The sequence below is a fragment of the Urocampus carinirostris genome, chromosome 6 (genome assembly GCF_059441175.1).
Source record: "Urocampus carinirostris isolate Australia breed hairy pipefish chromosome 6, RoL_Ucar_1.0, whole genome shotgun sequence".
Taxonomy (NCBI): domain Eukaryota; kingdom Metazoa; phylum Chordata; class Actinopteri; order Syngnathiformes; family Syngnathidae; genus Urocampus; species Urocampus carinirostris.
This window is the reverse complement of record NC_142354.1, coordinates 12,304,765-12,320,645: the sequence shown is the minus strand read 5'-3', so window position 1 is coordinate 12,320,645 and position 15,881 is coordinate 12,304,765. Positions and strand designations below refer to the sequence as shown.

The 15,881-nt window shown below is 41.1% G+C and overlaps 1 protein-coding gene across 2 annotated transcripts in view; it reads right to left on the bottom strand.

Moving 5' to 3' along the window:
- plxna1b (plexin A1b) overlaps positions 1-15,881 on the bottom strand; it is a 321,328-nt gene that overhangs the window by 256,213 nt on the left and 49,234 nt on the right. For both annotated transcript variants that reach the window (XM_088337907.1, XM_088337908.1), the window contains exon 2: positions 13,226-14,629. In XM_088337907.1, coding sequence (XP_088194033.1) covers positions 13,226-14,407 — 1,182 coding nt within the window. In that variant the 5' untranslated portion in view covers positions 14,408-14,629. The remainder of the gene's footprint in view (positions 1-13,225; positions 14,630-15,881) is intronic.

The following is a 15,881-nucleotide window of genomic DNA, read 5'->3' as shown; positions in this document are numbered from 1 at the left end:
GCCTATCGCATTGTTTTCCTATCAGATGCTAAAGGTTTGCACAGTAAGACACACAAACGCACACACAAGCCCGAAACGAAAGTGACGCAGGTGCCTTCACCTGAGCGTGCACAGTCGGGTGAAGAATTGTGGGTGAGGCCGGCTCATAAATTACCCACAAGTCTCAGCTGAGGCCTTTGAACTTGGAGAGAAGTTGCAATAGTTTTTGCTGCACTACAAAAAGCGCTGCCGGTGATTTATGGCAGCGAAACAAAACACAACGTATCGCGCTAGGGACTTCAGGGCTACATATTCATAATGCGGCGTTCAATTCAACGTGTGCAAGCTGGCGTTTAAAAATCACTTTCCATTGTGTCGGAAATAATGACGACATTGAAAAATCTGCTTGACCTCAAACATTCCAAGTTGTGGTCACCGAGGTGACACCGATCCAAAAGTCTCGTTTCATTCATCCGTCAATCAGCGCTATTCTGAACTCCCAAAAGGGGTTGCATTGTGGTGGTGTGAACATTGCCAAGACCTTTGTCCGGACATCAATCATTTTTTTTGACAACAAAAGTTTGAAAGGGACAAAAATGTTTGTAGGTAACAAAAGTTCCGATTGTCTGAGTAAATCAGCAAAAAGCCACCTAATTGAGTGACAAGCACATTGGGTCTATCCATCCATCAGGGGCTTCAGTTCGTCTTTTGTTTTTCAGTGTTCTTTTATCCCTCATATTTTCCCTTCGACTCCTTTCACAACTAACGGAGTCTTGGCTTCCCCGACGCCTCACTCCAACTAGCACGCTTCACCGGAGACCCCGGTAAAAACAGGGGTGGGGGACTATGCACTACAATAACAGCCGAATCATTGACACACACTGCTCACTCGATGTAGAGTTTCTAGCAGTATCGTGTAGACCTTTCTATCTACCGAGAGAGCTAACTGTGGTCATTGTGGTTGCTGTTTACGTTCCGCCGGATGCTATTGTTAGCTAGTGCTAAATCTCCTGCCCGCTACTATCAATAAACAGCAGCTTGCACACCCCGGCGGAGCTTTTATCGTCGCTGGCAACTTTAATCAGCCATGCTTTAGGACTGTACTTCCCAAATTCATTAAACATCTAGTTGGATCCGACCATCTCTATCTGTCCCTCACCCCCTCATGCACTCCCCTCCGAAGGAAAACAAAGCCCATGCAACAAGGACAGTACAAACATCATCTTTGTTCCTTTATCTCTTTGCTTTCTTTATCCTCACTGTAAAATGTGGTCCTGGAGTGCCACGTCCAATTTGTCACAATATATAAAATCTATGTTGTAACAATGACAATAAAGGTATATTATTTTCTATTCTATTGTATTCCATCCATCCATCCATCATCTGCATCGCTTATCCTCAGTAGGGTCGCGGGGGGTGCTGGAGCCCATTCCAGCTATTTTCAGGCAGTGGGCAGGGGAACACCCTGAACTGGTTGCCAGGGCACAGAGACAGACAACTCACTCGCTTATTCACACGTAGGGACAATTTGGACCGGCCAATTCGCCAGAAATGCATGTTTTTGGAATGTGGGAGGAAACCGGAGTGCCCAGAGGAAACCCACGCAAGCACGGGGAGAACATGCAAACTCCACACAGGAGGTTCGATCTCACAACCTCTGTGCCGCACACGTGCTAACCACTACACCGGTGTGTGCTGCCCACGTTGGGTCTAATTACACATAAAATTAATTTTTGTTGCCCATGTTTGTTTCAGTATTGCCTTTTTGCACATATAAGACTTAAAATTTAAAAACAAATAGCAGAGCTGTGCTGTTATTCTTTTAAGAAATAGAGATTGATGATAATCGTCATTGCTTAAGATATATTCTTCATCCTCTCTGGAAAAAAACAAACACTAACTTGTTGCTCTCTCATTTGTCTGTACTACCCTAAAATACCATAAGAAAAGGCAATATGTTTATATCCAATTTATAAGGTTGCTATCAGAAACAAAATCATAACCTAAAAAAAAAAAAAAATCACAAATAGCTACATTATCTCTAGGGTTTCTATTGTGTTCCTGGCCTTTTTTTCACATTTTTTGCAAGAGCAATCTGCATGGATAACTAGAATGGACTTTGGTGGCTTAGCAAGTAATGCTAGTATTGTCATGATTACCAATATGCTTCACCTGTGCCCACTCCTTTGGCGCCAACTGCCTCGTTCTCCGATTGGCTCTCTGTCTCTATTTAAACCCACTCCTATCTGTACCCTGTTGTCAGTCTGTCTGCGAACCTCAGTTTACTCTAGGCAAGCTTTTTGACCCCAACTCATTCTCCTGTTTTTGCTCTCGTCTGTTTGCCGGCTTCAACCCATTGTTTGATCTTGACCACGTCTACTCTCCTCTCCTGGCTTTCTACTCGTTACTGATCCCGGCCACGTTTTTGCCCTCTGTACTGGCTACTGACCCATTTTTTCCGTTCCCGACACCGCCATCACTCGCCACGGAAGTGCCACTTCCGCGTTCGAAGCAACCTGCTTCCTGCGACCAGCGATCACCAGATCGTGTGTGCAATCCTTTCCTTTCTTCCCAATAAAACTGAGAGAAACGTAACGCTAGTGGGTCCTATCTCCGTTCTGGTCCTGACAAATATTGTGGACACTGTGGCCGGTAGTTGCTAATACTAATGCCTTTGCATTTATCCCTAATGCGACCATTTCAATTAAAGCCGTTTCAGAAAGTAGTTGCAATTAAGAGAAAAGTCAGATTTTTTTTTTAAATTTTCTAATTAGTCATAATTCATTTTTGTAGAATCGTAATGAAATTGCTCTTTAAAGAACTATCGTGATTGGGTATTTTTGCCATTTCGTTTTATAAAACAATATTTTTTTTTACTTCAAGAGTTTTGGTCTCAGAATTCAGTACATCCACAGGGTGCGCTGTTACCGTGTGTAATAAGTTTTTTCAGCCCATCATTACGTAATTTCTCCCCTAAAACAATAAACTCTTTCTCGTACCCCAAGAATGTACCAAATTCAAACGTTATGTTGTACACGTGCATTACTGTCAAAATCACGAGCCTCGTATGTTTTCTAAAGAGCCTGTCTGCTATTGGTCGACACTACAAGATGCTGGTCTGCTATTGGTTTGCGTCACAGCATCATGAAAATGCCTATATGTTTTTGACAGAAGTGCCTTCCACAATACTTTTCTTTGACTTTGTTCAGTTAAAAATTTCATATAACAAACTTTTGTTAGTTAGTTATGGGTCCTAAAATGGCACTAATACAAAAGGAAAAAAGCAAGAAGATGATAACAATGGAAACAAAGCTTGAGATAATTAAGAAAAACAAAGAAGGCACATTCATTGTTACTCTTGCTAAAGAGTATGAGGGGCAGTTTTTAAAAAATTGGGAGTCGATTAAAGCAAGGAAATCTTCAAGGGGCATAACAATCCTTACAGGTGGAAGTTTTAAACTTGTTACAGTTCAAATTTCAGTCCGTCACCCCTTCCCCCATTTGCATCCACCCATTACTTCACTGTACCAGCTCAAGTCACATAACACAAAAGGTAAATTAAATTTCACTGTCTTTGACTTGTATATGTATTTGTAACGTTAATCATAAATTGCACGCACATTATATGTAAGTAGTACTAACAATTTAGCAATTTATTACTTATATTTAATATGTTTATGCATTATTATCCTTTTTTATCTGAAGTACCTGGAGTTTGGAACAAATTAACCAATAACAACAGGATTCTATCCCGCACTATTTCAATTTCCCCTGCACTTCCCACCTCAGAGTAGAATAATGTCGTATCCCAGGGACTACTCGAGAAACGAAATATTAGAAAAAATCCCTCACGCGCTTGAAAGCTAAAATACGGACCGACCATATTAAAACCATTTGAACATGTCAGCACTGCAGGCGCATGGTCTGCCCCACATTTTCTAATTACTCCTGATAACGATGTAAGCAACACAGCGCCACCCACACACACTCACCGCAGATCAATACACAATTACATTGACAATTAGTATCATTAGAGTGCGACGAGGGAAGGGGATTTGTTGAGCTAAATTCTCCTCCGAGAGACGGACCGAAAGGTCAGACAACATGAAGAACCCAGCTGAGCACACATGATGTCTCTTCCAAAGGCTTTCCTAATAGCCAGATGAGAACAAAGCTGGAGCGCAGAGCAACTTTGACATTGTTGCCTCCCCCTCATGCCCTTCCTCTAGGGCCGTAACAATTAGTCGAATTTTTCGAAAATTGAATCATATTAAATCATATAGTCTGCAAAAATTCATGATAGAAAGCATCAAAAATGTATTTCATTGTCAACAATTGTCGCCAGACATGTTTTCCCAGCAGAGTCAGGCAGCTCTACAGGAATATAATCTTTGCTGAGAGTCGCACATGCGCAATAGTGTCACTTGTCTCAACTCTAACATAAATGGTAAACAGACTGCATTTGTATAGCGCTTTTCAAGTCACTGAAGACGTCCCAAAGCGCTTTACAATGTGCTTCACATTTACCCATTCAGACACGCCGACAAACCTGCTTATCAGATGCATTAGGGGTTCAGTGTCTTGCCCAAAGACACTACGCCTTAACTCTGAAAATACCGAAATGCTAGTTATTGGTCCATCTAAATGCCGTGGCTTGTTCTCAAAAATAGCTCTGAACATTGACAAATGTAATATCACCCAGAGTGACTCAGTCAAAAATCTAGGTGTCATATTTGACTCGGATCTGTCCTTTCAAACACACGATAGGAATATTACTAGAATAGTTTTTTTGCCATCTTCGCAACATTGCTAAAATTGGCCCTCTGCTGTCTCAGTCGGATGCGGAGATTATAATTCATACGTTTGTTACCTCCAAAATCATGAGCCTTCAGCTGGTACAAAATGCTGCAGCGAGGCTTTTAACTAAGACAAGAAAGTTTGCTCACATGACCCCGATTTGAGCTAACCTGCATTGGCTCCTTGTTAGCTTAAGATGTGATTTTAAGGTTATGTTGGTATTATACAAAATCATGCATGGACTTGCTGCCTCATATCTTTTAGATATAATTTCCCCCTATGTTCCGGTCCAGGGCCTTCGCTCTGAAAACGCTGGTCTACTAGTGATCCCAAGAGCCAAGAAGAGATCGGCAGGCTCAAAAGTGTTCTCCATTCGGGCCCCGGTGCTGTGGAATGCTCTTCCCCATAAGATTCGATCTACAACCTCAGTGGAAATGTTTAAATCTAAGCTTGAAACACACTTCTAGTCTATAGCATATGAATAACCTACATTTTATGTTGACAATATCAGGGGATGGTGTCATAATAGTCTGTAACAATAGTTTGCAATAGTGATTCATCTGTGCAGCCCTTTGAGGGGTATACAAATAAACATGACTTGACTTTTGTGACATACTTTGCAGGTGACCACCGAATATACAATCACAAGATGCACAGAATATTTATTTTATTCACTGTTCTACTGCTGCTAATACGCCCGTTCTTAGTTTACAGGGGTAAAAAGATAGTGTTATTTATTTTGCTCGAACTTAAAATATTAAGTTGTTTTTTTTTACGGACTTAGGTCTACTGAAGGAACACTGAGACAAATTGGTTTTAGAATTGTATATGATCTTTGTACAAATCTGCATTTTGTTCAATAAAATAAATATGTTTCATACCTCCTATGTTTATTTTGTTTACTATCGTTTTCCACATAATGAAATCAACTTCATGCTAAATATGAGAAAAATAATGATGATGCGATTATTCGACCGTTCCAATAGTAGTTGACTAGTCGACCTTTAGAATAATGGTTAGTTGCAGCCCTACCTTCCTCACTCATTTCCTATTTGCAAATGTAAAATGGTGGCTCTCGCCGGGGGAGAAAAAAAATCAGCAAATATCCGTTTGGAAGGTGACCTAATAGCATCAGTAACATAAACCGCCACCTGCGCAATCAGTGTTCTCTGAGCTCACCTCATTTCGATTGCCAATTAACTCTGCTCATCAACTCGGGCTCAATTAATCAGGGCAAATTACCCAAACACTTGAGCCCACACACACTTAGTCGGGGTATTCTACTAGAAACGGGTTGTGTATTACATGGTCCTGCTATTAAATGATATTTATCATGATGGATTTCGTCAGGTTAAGTGCGGGTGTCACAGAGTCGATTCTGCTTTGCTTAGTCGAGGACGACATTATGACAGTGTTTGTTGCTGACTCATGATATTAAATCGTGATCAAAAGAAAGTGTTTTTCGACCAGTGTACCGCGGCATCCCGTATTTTCTGGACTACAAGGCCCACTTAAAAATGTTATAATTGCAAAAAAAAATTTGGTAGTGAATCTCATAATCTAGTGCACCTTAAAAACAGGATAATGTGGTGATTAAAATTGGAAATGCATAATGCAACCCTTTACGAATAAATATATTGGTTTTGGTAGAAAAAACAGATATCATAATGTTAGTGTCAGGACCAGAACGGAGACAGAACCCACTTGCGTTGTGTTTCTCACAAGTTTTTATTGGAAGGAAGAGAAAGGGCTGCGCCCACGATCCGGTGTTCGCTAGACGCGAGAAGCAAGTTGCTCTGGTACTTGGATTGTGCACCGAAGTGGATCTTCTGTGGCGAGCGGTGGCGGTATCAGGGACGGAAAAAGCAGATCGGTAGCAGAGACTGGAGAGCAAAAACGTGGTTGGGGTCGGAAGCGAGTCGTAAGCCAGAAAAGGAGAGAAGACGTAGTCGGGGAAAAAAAAAAAGGTTGGAAGCCGGGACGGGAGAGAAAACGTGGTCAGGATCAAAAACGGGTCGAAGCCGGGGACAGAGGGGAGCAAAAAAACGGGACAGGTGGGAGTCAAGGTCGAAAAAGGCTTGCCTGGTGTTCGGGAGCCAATCAGAACCCGCGGCAGTTGGCGCCAAAAAAGCGGGCACAGCCGAGTCACATGACAGTTAGTTTATGTTCAATGAATTATTTTCGAATGATGTTGTCTAGCCCTCACGGCAACTTCTTTTTAATACATGTTACGGTGTTTAAAATATAATACAAGGCTAAAGACAAAAGCATGTTCATTAAAAAGTGGTCCACATAAATATTTTGGGTTTTTCTTTTTAGCTTATGGTTGAAAAGTGTATCGAAATAACACTTATTCCAGGCCCCCCGCGTCACTTCTAGTTCCGCTGACCAAACTGTTACATGTCCAATCTATCTCCATCCATGTTGAATGATTACCAAGACAATGCCGCAAGTTGCCAAGTGTTTATAACTGACTATATCTTGTAATAGTTCAGACAGATGTAACGTTTATGGACTTTATTTTTATGAACTTATTGGCACATGGTCTCAATGAATTGAATTGTACTGTAGCAGTTTTCACCATCCAGATGGGGGAATTAAAGCTTCAATAAGACCCCTGACGTGCCTTATAGCCCATAAAAGGCGGTACTAGTGTATCATTAGACTGTGTGATATGTTGCAGGAAATTGTCCAATTTCAAAGAATTAGTCACAACAAATTAAATATTATTGGCAAAAAAGTGTTAAGCAACATAGTAACTGCAACAGTTATTCTTATCTCTAGCTGGCAGTGCATTACTTTTGTTTTTTTAATTATCTACTCAGGAGGTTGTAGAGGGAGATTGTTTTGGCAACGATCTGTTTGTTTTGTTATTTATTCTTTAACGAAGACTTTTGAGCCTAGGCCAAAAAAACAAAGCAAAACAAAATCGTATTCCACTGAGAGCTTGGAATTATTTTTCCTGTTATTAAAAATAATTAAGATGTAGCAAACCCATCTTTATGTTACACTGACAGACAGAATTAAACTTAAAATGAGCAAAAAGTTTTTTGGGGCTGGATTTAAAAGGTTAAATAAATAATAGGAATTGAACAAGTTAAATATATTGCAAAACACAAATGTTTAACTTGTACTTTCACTTGAGCAACAAATAATTATTACGACTAGATCTTTTTTATCCAGAATCTCTTTAGGTTACATTATAAAATGTCTTGACAATTTTTAACTCAAACTTTAAATGGCAAATAATATTTTGAATATTTTCATAGAGTTGTAGGGGCGGCAGTGGCTCAGGAGGTAGAGTGCCCGTCTTGGGATCAAGAGATCGCAGTTCGAATCCCGGCTCCTCCGTGTTACATGTCGAAGTGTCCTTGGGTAAGACATTGAACCCTCAATGCCCCCAATAAGCAGGTTAGCGCCTCACATGGCTGCACGGCCGCTATTGGGAAATGTGAAGCACAATGTAAGCGCTTTATCTTTATCCTCACTGTAAAATGTGGTCCTGGAGTGCCACGTCCAATTTGTCACAATATACAAAACCTATGTTGTAACAATGACAATAAAGGTATATTCTATTCTATTCTTTTTTATTCCATCCATCCATCCATCATCTGCACCGCTTATCCTCAGTAGGGTCACTGGGGGTGCTGGAGCCTGGGCAGGGGAATACCCTGAACTGGTTGCCAGGGCACAGAGACAGACAACTCACTCGCTTATTCACATGTTGGGACAATTTGGACCGGCCAATTCTCCTGAAATGCATATTTTTGGAATGCGGGAGGAAACCGGAGTGTAAAGCGCTTTGGGAAGTCTTGACTTGAAAAGCGCTATATAAATGCAGATCATTTCATTTCATTGTACACATTGTCAGTTTTTGAACAAAAATAATGTTGTAGACAATGATTTAGATTTTTAAAAAATCTTTCGGCATGGTTGCTAAGGATGATACATCAGTTTTTTCAGATAATTTTACAGGTCTTTTTATCTCATTGTCGTCTTTCAAGTCTTTTTTAAATGTTTATCCTGGAGAGCCAATAAACATTATGTTGTTATCAATGGCAAAAGAGACTATTTTATTTCTGATAACTTAACTACCATTATGATAAAACACTTCAAAGTAAATTTTATTATTTTTCTTCCAACTTTACAATATTCTAATAGCACACTATTCCATGTTCTAAATATCCTTTGTGTTTGCCCTGTAGTTCTTTTCCACTGATCTATGACAGTTGAAGGTTTTCTCCCAGTACCTGACGCCCACATTGAGCGCGTTGTTCTACTTTTCTACCCACGACGATTCTTTCTTCTTGACAAAATGCAAGAATTGTACTTTATTTCCTTCTTTTTGGTGATACCTTCTTCGTCCCACACTAACTTTGCAACAGCCTTGCTGTTGCGTGCGGGTTCTCGGTGGAACTGGTTTGTATTGATCGACTTTCGAACCGAAGAAAGGTCAGTGGTTGGTAATAAAGCTCAGGGACAAAAACAAACACACGACTATATGAAGAAAAATAGAGCTGGCTCCCAGCATGCAGTGGCGTGGGTATATATGTGTGTGTTTGTCTATGTAAAGACGGAAAAACTCAGGTAACAAGAACCATCAACCATCTCGCTGTGCCCATAAACATATCACGCTGATAATTGCCATCGGACAAAAATTATGATGCGGCACAAATAGGTAGTCCACTTGGGGACTCGAAAGGACCGGGCTGTCAAGGGGGGTCATAAATCATGAGCGAGCGTCTCGCAGCTGTGCTTGCATCGGGCTCCCCTCCCCGGGCTGCCCTATGCCTCGCCGTAAGGCTGGGTCGACCCGAACGGCTTCCCCTCACCACTCGGTCAAACGCAGTTGTGAGCGAGGAGTTATAAAGCGCGTTTGAAGTTGTGGGGTGGCTTGGAAACAAGGGCTGAGATTTAAACACTGCTAGCTTAAAGGTTCAAGTGTTGCCAGGAAAGGAAGAAAAGAAATCTAGGTTGCTAGAGTGCCACAGGTTATTGTGTCCCTCGCCTTACGATGTTCACACTTTATGGCAAGAGTCGGGAACCCATGGCTCACCATATATGGATCTTTTCATGAGTCTATACGGCTCTGTGATTAAATGTTACTTGTGCAAATTCCTGCGTAGCGTTTCAGTTACGATAAACTCAATGTCGTGTTGTGTGCGTGCATCGTCGAAGTTACCTTAACAACGTGAACTGTTCGATCTAGTATATAAACAGCTCAGTTGTTCCTACAGTTTACAGTCAAGGTGCCAAACCAACAGACCCCGTTTTGCTAAAGAATCCTTAATATGCAAGGTCATTAACACTAAAAGTACCACAGTGAAGCCATTTGGCTTCCCTACATAGAATGCCGAATGGATAACCAACTGACTGGATTCGTTTCACTGTTGATCTGCAAATGAGGCCACCTCTGGTATGGACAACTCAGTAATGGCCCCTGGATGATAAGGTGAAGAAAATAATGTTTTAACTAGCCCATATTTTTTTCAGAATTACTATGGTTGTTTTTGTGGTATTTTGTAGTATATTTACACCCACCACATTCCATGTAAACAAACCCACCATGCCGCATTTACAGAACAATGGTGACAAGATGGGCCGTTGAGTTGTTAGTTTTAAATAACACCGCCTTGTGGCTGTACGCTGGTCATTCTGCAAGAATCTTAAGTAACTGTGGGAGGAAGTCAAGTTTAAAGAAGTATATTTGTTGATATGGGACATAGACTCTGGCCTTATTATAGCGTATGACGGGTTACATCTCCAACATGCCTGTCTGCGATTGGTTTGCGTAACTTCATTTAAGATATGAACATATGCTTTTGGTTTGAGGAACGGCATCGTGCAAATGCACACAAGTAGTACTTTATACGGTATTTTGTTCTCGTAATGTTTGTATCTGGGGTACGAAGCCAATTAACATAGGTTTCCATCCCCCGCTATATGGGAAGTTCACTTTAAAATCCCTACCTCAGAACAGATATGTGTGGTATCCTTGGGGTCTACAGTATATCTGTGTGAATGGGTAATAAAGCAGCAGAAAAACTACTGTGTCGTTTAACTAGTCGTTTGAATGACCGCAGCTCCCGCAGGCAGAGAAAAATATATAGTGGTATTTTCCATAGTGTGAGGTCAGATTTATGGTCACCAGTCAGTGTTGGGCAGCTGACATGAAGCCACTCCTACAGGGCAGTGGAGCAAGCTTCATTAACCCAAAGCTGACCCTCAAGCCTCACTGCTGTCGTCCATCCAGTCCATTGTCCTCATCTTAAGTCATTACGATACAATAGAATATTAATTAAATGCGGTATTGATAACAAGGAGCGTCTACTCAAGCCGTGACCAAAATCTTACTGAGAAGATGAGGTATGAAATGAATTTAAGCCCACATGATTGTAAAACACCTCAATTGAAGCAGATTTGATAGATTAATAGAGATAATAGTTTAATGCGCTTATGATTTAACATGAAACCTCAATCGCAAACGCGAGGGTCAACAAATCTCTCCTTTTTTTAAATGACTTAATTCTCATGCTATGTATGAGGAAAACTCACCGCACATGAATAAAATATGAGGTCAGAGTAATCAGTCTGGAACAAGACAGCCGAGCGTTCGGCACAGTGAACACAGTTTTCTCCCACTTTTAATGAGAGCAGTAGACCTGAACATCCAAATAGTCACTTGTGAGCTTATATTCAACTTCTATATTCCGACTGCTACATTTAAGCCCCTATTCTTCTTAGACAGACACGCTCTATATGTTTCTTTTGCAAAAGGGCAAGGGTCCAACAAAAAATAAATGAGATCCTGTTTTCTGAATCAGAACTATTGTCTGTGTGACAGGCCAGGAAAAAAAAATCACAAAATAAAGGAGGCAACGGCCAACCTGGAAAGATAAAGGGTTTAATGACAGAGAGGGAGAAAAGAGACCCTATTCACCAGACTAGGGTCATTCACATCACACACACTAAATAAAAAAAGACACACCTGAACTCGGGCAAATGAACAACTGTAAAGAGAACACAGACTGTCTTTTGTGCAAAAAGGGCCTTGTAATCAAAATGAAGGACCCTTGCAAGTGAGAAAAAGCTTTTCAAATATGTTAATTAAAATGAAGAGAAGGGAAAGATGTTGTTGGGATGAAGAGAAATATTAGCTCAAGTCTAATGACAATCTAAAAGAAGAAGTTTTAATATGGGCACATTTTAGAATTAAAGTTGTTTCTTACAGCATTTGCCTTCGATTATCATGTTAAATGCTTGAAACGCCATCAAAAAGATACTTTAAATACAAATAAATCAGTAATTTATGTGACTGTGGTTTATTGTTCCTGTGTCTTCTTTGCCATATTTTGTATGGTTATTTGTCTGACTCATCTTACATCATCTGTTGTCTGATTTTTTTTTATCTAACTGGATCTTTATGACTCTTTTTGAGTGTCCCAGGAACAGAAGCTATCTCTTAGCGAAAGATAATACGGATTTTTCCAAACCAAATATTTCAAGTACCTTTCCATTAGCATGACAAAGAAGGGGTGACGTGAATTTTTGTTCAGAGAAAACAATTTCCCCTCGATTTTTGCAAATAATCCCTTCCACAATCACCCATAAGAAGTAAATTTCTGCAAAGTAGGAACCATATTTGTAAATGGTCTGCATTTATAGCGCTTTTCAAGTCAATGAAGACCTTCCAAAGCGCTTTACAATGTGCTGCACACGTTCCCCTTTTACACACTAACTAACCAATAGCAACGTCAGCCATGCAAGGCAACTACCTGCTATCGGGGGCATTAAGGATTCAGTGTCTCGCCCATGGACCCTTTGACATATAACACAGAGGAGAATCGAACCTGCAACCTCTTAATCCCAAGACGAGCGCTCTACCTGCTGAGCTAATGCTGTATATATATCAGTTTGCCTCAGTCAAGATATTCCTACCCCACAAAGAACTGTAAAGCAGTACAGTGATACACACAAACTGCTAGCTACTCGCTAAAAAACCTCAAATTTATTGGTAGATTTTTTTCAAGACATTTCCATTTCATTTTTTGCTTCTGTTGTGAAAGTTTTACAGTGTATGCAATAGTTGCATGCATCCAAATATAGTCCATGCTTCTGGCAGACCATGTACGAACGTAACGCAGGGATGTAGCACACCTTTAAGGCAAACGCACATGGCACTTAGTTGATTTTGCTAAGTGTCATGAATTTAATCATCCTTTAATTAATGTCAAAATTATATGTGGAAACTATGTCTATGTTTTTAATGACTTTGCTTGTGCCTCCTTAATCAGATCACTTACAATTGACATGTGTAAAGGTTATCATATTTCACGACTCATGTAAAACATTAATTCATATTGCTTCAATCAGCGCCCAAGATACACAAGGAAGATCTCCAACCAGCCTGAATGTACTGACCCTTTTAAAGTGAGGCAGAAATACTTACAGAGTTGATGCACGCCAGTTCCTTGTTGAGAAGCCATGGCAAAGAGAGCTTTCCATCTCCTTTGTAACAGGACTGGATCCTTTCTTTGATTTTCTCCTTTATCCTCCTCAGGGTGAATAGGCACAAGGCCGACTCTTTAGGCGGCTTGGCGCGATTCTTCTGACCCTGAGAGAAGACTGTAAAGAGGATGTCTTCATTCTCAGAGATGCCCAGAGAATTGGCCAGTTGGCGGCCTGGTCTGGCCAAATACGCATCCTGCACCAGGCGATACTCCACGCCATCTTTGGTACAGCCGATGGGGAACTCCACGTAGGAGTAAAACTTTGGGTCGTCAACGCAAAGGCGTACAATTTTAGAGGTGAAGAACTGCTCGCCACTCGCATCAGGAGAAGTGAGTTGAGTATCCAACTGCATTGTGAGATAATAGACAAACTGTTCACTGCTGAAGCTGTAAACATAGTAGATGTCAAAAGCAGGGAACTTAGACAAAGTGTCAGATGGAATCTTAAGCTGAGAGGAGACAAACTCGTCTTGGTACACGAAGCTGAACATGTCAGCGTTTTCCTCATTCTCCATCAACTTCCGGCTGGAGAGGGTCGGGAAGTACTCGGACTTGCCGTCGATGGGGGTTCCAATGAACAGCTTGCTAGTGGGACTGTGAGGGGAGCTTATAATAACTCCTGACATGGTACCTGACTCGGCAACACTGGACAGGTAGTGTTCCTTGCGATGGTGGGGCTCACCAAGTTTGAAGAGGTCATCCAGACGAAGAAACTGACAGATTCCCTGCGACGTACTACCGCAAGCAATGAGGCGATTCTGTGCGTAGTCAATAAGGAGAAGCTTGTTGACGTTAGGCGTCTGCGCTAGGTCGTGAGGGCACGACTGGACACTGGGTGGAGGGTAACACTTTTCGTTGTCCACTACCGGTCCGGTCATGTGGCTCCGCATCTTAGTGAGGTTACTAGATAATTTGAAAATCCAGTTGACCGCTCCAACGTAGACTTCTCCGGTTTTGTTGTGAATGGCCAAATGCGTGAGCCCCCATTCCGATGGGGCGAATCGTTTGAAACTCAGCGGCTGGCCACCACAGAATGAAGAGGACAGCACGAGTAAAATCCCAAAGAAAGGGAGCAGTTTCCTGAGAACAGGGGCAACTGGCGACCGGGATTTCCAGCACATGTTTGGTCTGTGCCGAGTGGGAACTCGCGGGAGGAGAAAGACTCTGACAAACTCTGTTGCTTGAGGGCCGAGTCAGGATTTGGAATTGTAGTCCACTGCCAAGGTACAAATGAGAACTATGTAAAGAAGACAGGGGAAGATGAAGTGGGGAAACAAACACTTCTATTGATCCAGTGTCCTGTTGCACACCATCATCATCCACTGAGGAACGTGATGCAAGCCCTAGAAGGCAGACAAAAATAACACAGTTAGTGACTGAGGAACATTTTCTATTGATTATGCATCAAGCATGGATGGGGCCTTAAAGGCTCACAAATTAAACAGACAAAATGAGGAGACGCAAAAAAGGTGACATTTGCCAACGTGATGAATTAATGATATCAAATCAAGTCTGGGAGGCAAATGTGTGTTGGCATTTAATTATGAGGGAAGATAGCAGGGCGGGGGGGCATGAGCCAATTATTGAAGGCTTTCTACATATAAAATAAGACTTGCTGGAATGAGGACGCGACGTGAAAATCAGTAATATTTTATAACCTTAATCAGAAGGGGCAAATGTTTGATCAGGTGCCAGTGGGCATCGGAAAACAATCGGTGGCTAGCTTTTGTCGTTGCGTTTGGGGTTAACAAACTATCACGGGAGAATCGGATAATTCGCATTGAGATGGAGTCGTACGGACTAGTTGCAAAACAAATATGTATACACTCCGACTTGTGATGTTTTGGCACCTCTTTGCAACATTTTCCCCACTATACAACATTAACAACAACTTATTTTGCACACCCAAAAACCTACCAAATTCAAACTTTGCGCAGTCACCTTCTACTCCCCCCAACTGCATCCATCCATCAACTCAAACCAAATTTAAATCAAATATCATCTTTCCCTTACATTTATTTAACGTCATGTGCACGGATATTACAGATAAGAAGTATTTTCAATACATTATATCGTTATCTTCATTGTTTTTATCTGGGAAAATGGAGGTTCCGAACACATTAGCTACACACCACTATAGGTTTCAATGCCCCGCTATACAGCAATGTAAATTTGCGATTCAGAACAGATGTATCCCGGGGTCTACTTTACACTTTAATCCACAGAAACCAAAGAACAAATAATTTTTCACTTTTTTGCAAGGTTTTTCTACAAACATGTGCATATTAAACCGCAATGTTCTTGACGCGCAAGTAGAGAAGAAGCAGAAATTGTTACACCTAAAAGAATAAAGAACACAATGCAAATCAGTGAATAGAATAGAATACTCTTTATTGTTATGAATAACAAAGTAGTGTAGTGCCACACGATTAACCAAAGTCTAATCGATAGTGAGATGTGACGTAGCGCGATTTTGTAATTGCAAGGCACTGCTCTTTTTTTAAATGATTTATGGTACCATGTTTGGGTTTCCCCCCTTTGTTATTTGATTGATGTAGTGTCTGGCCTTGCATAATTTTCACAGTTCTGGTTTTA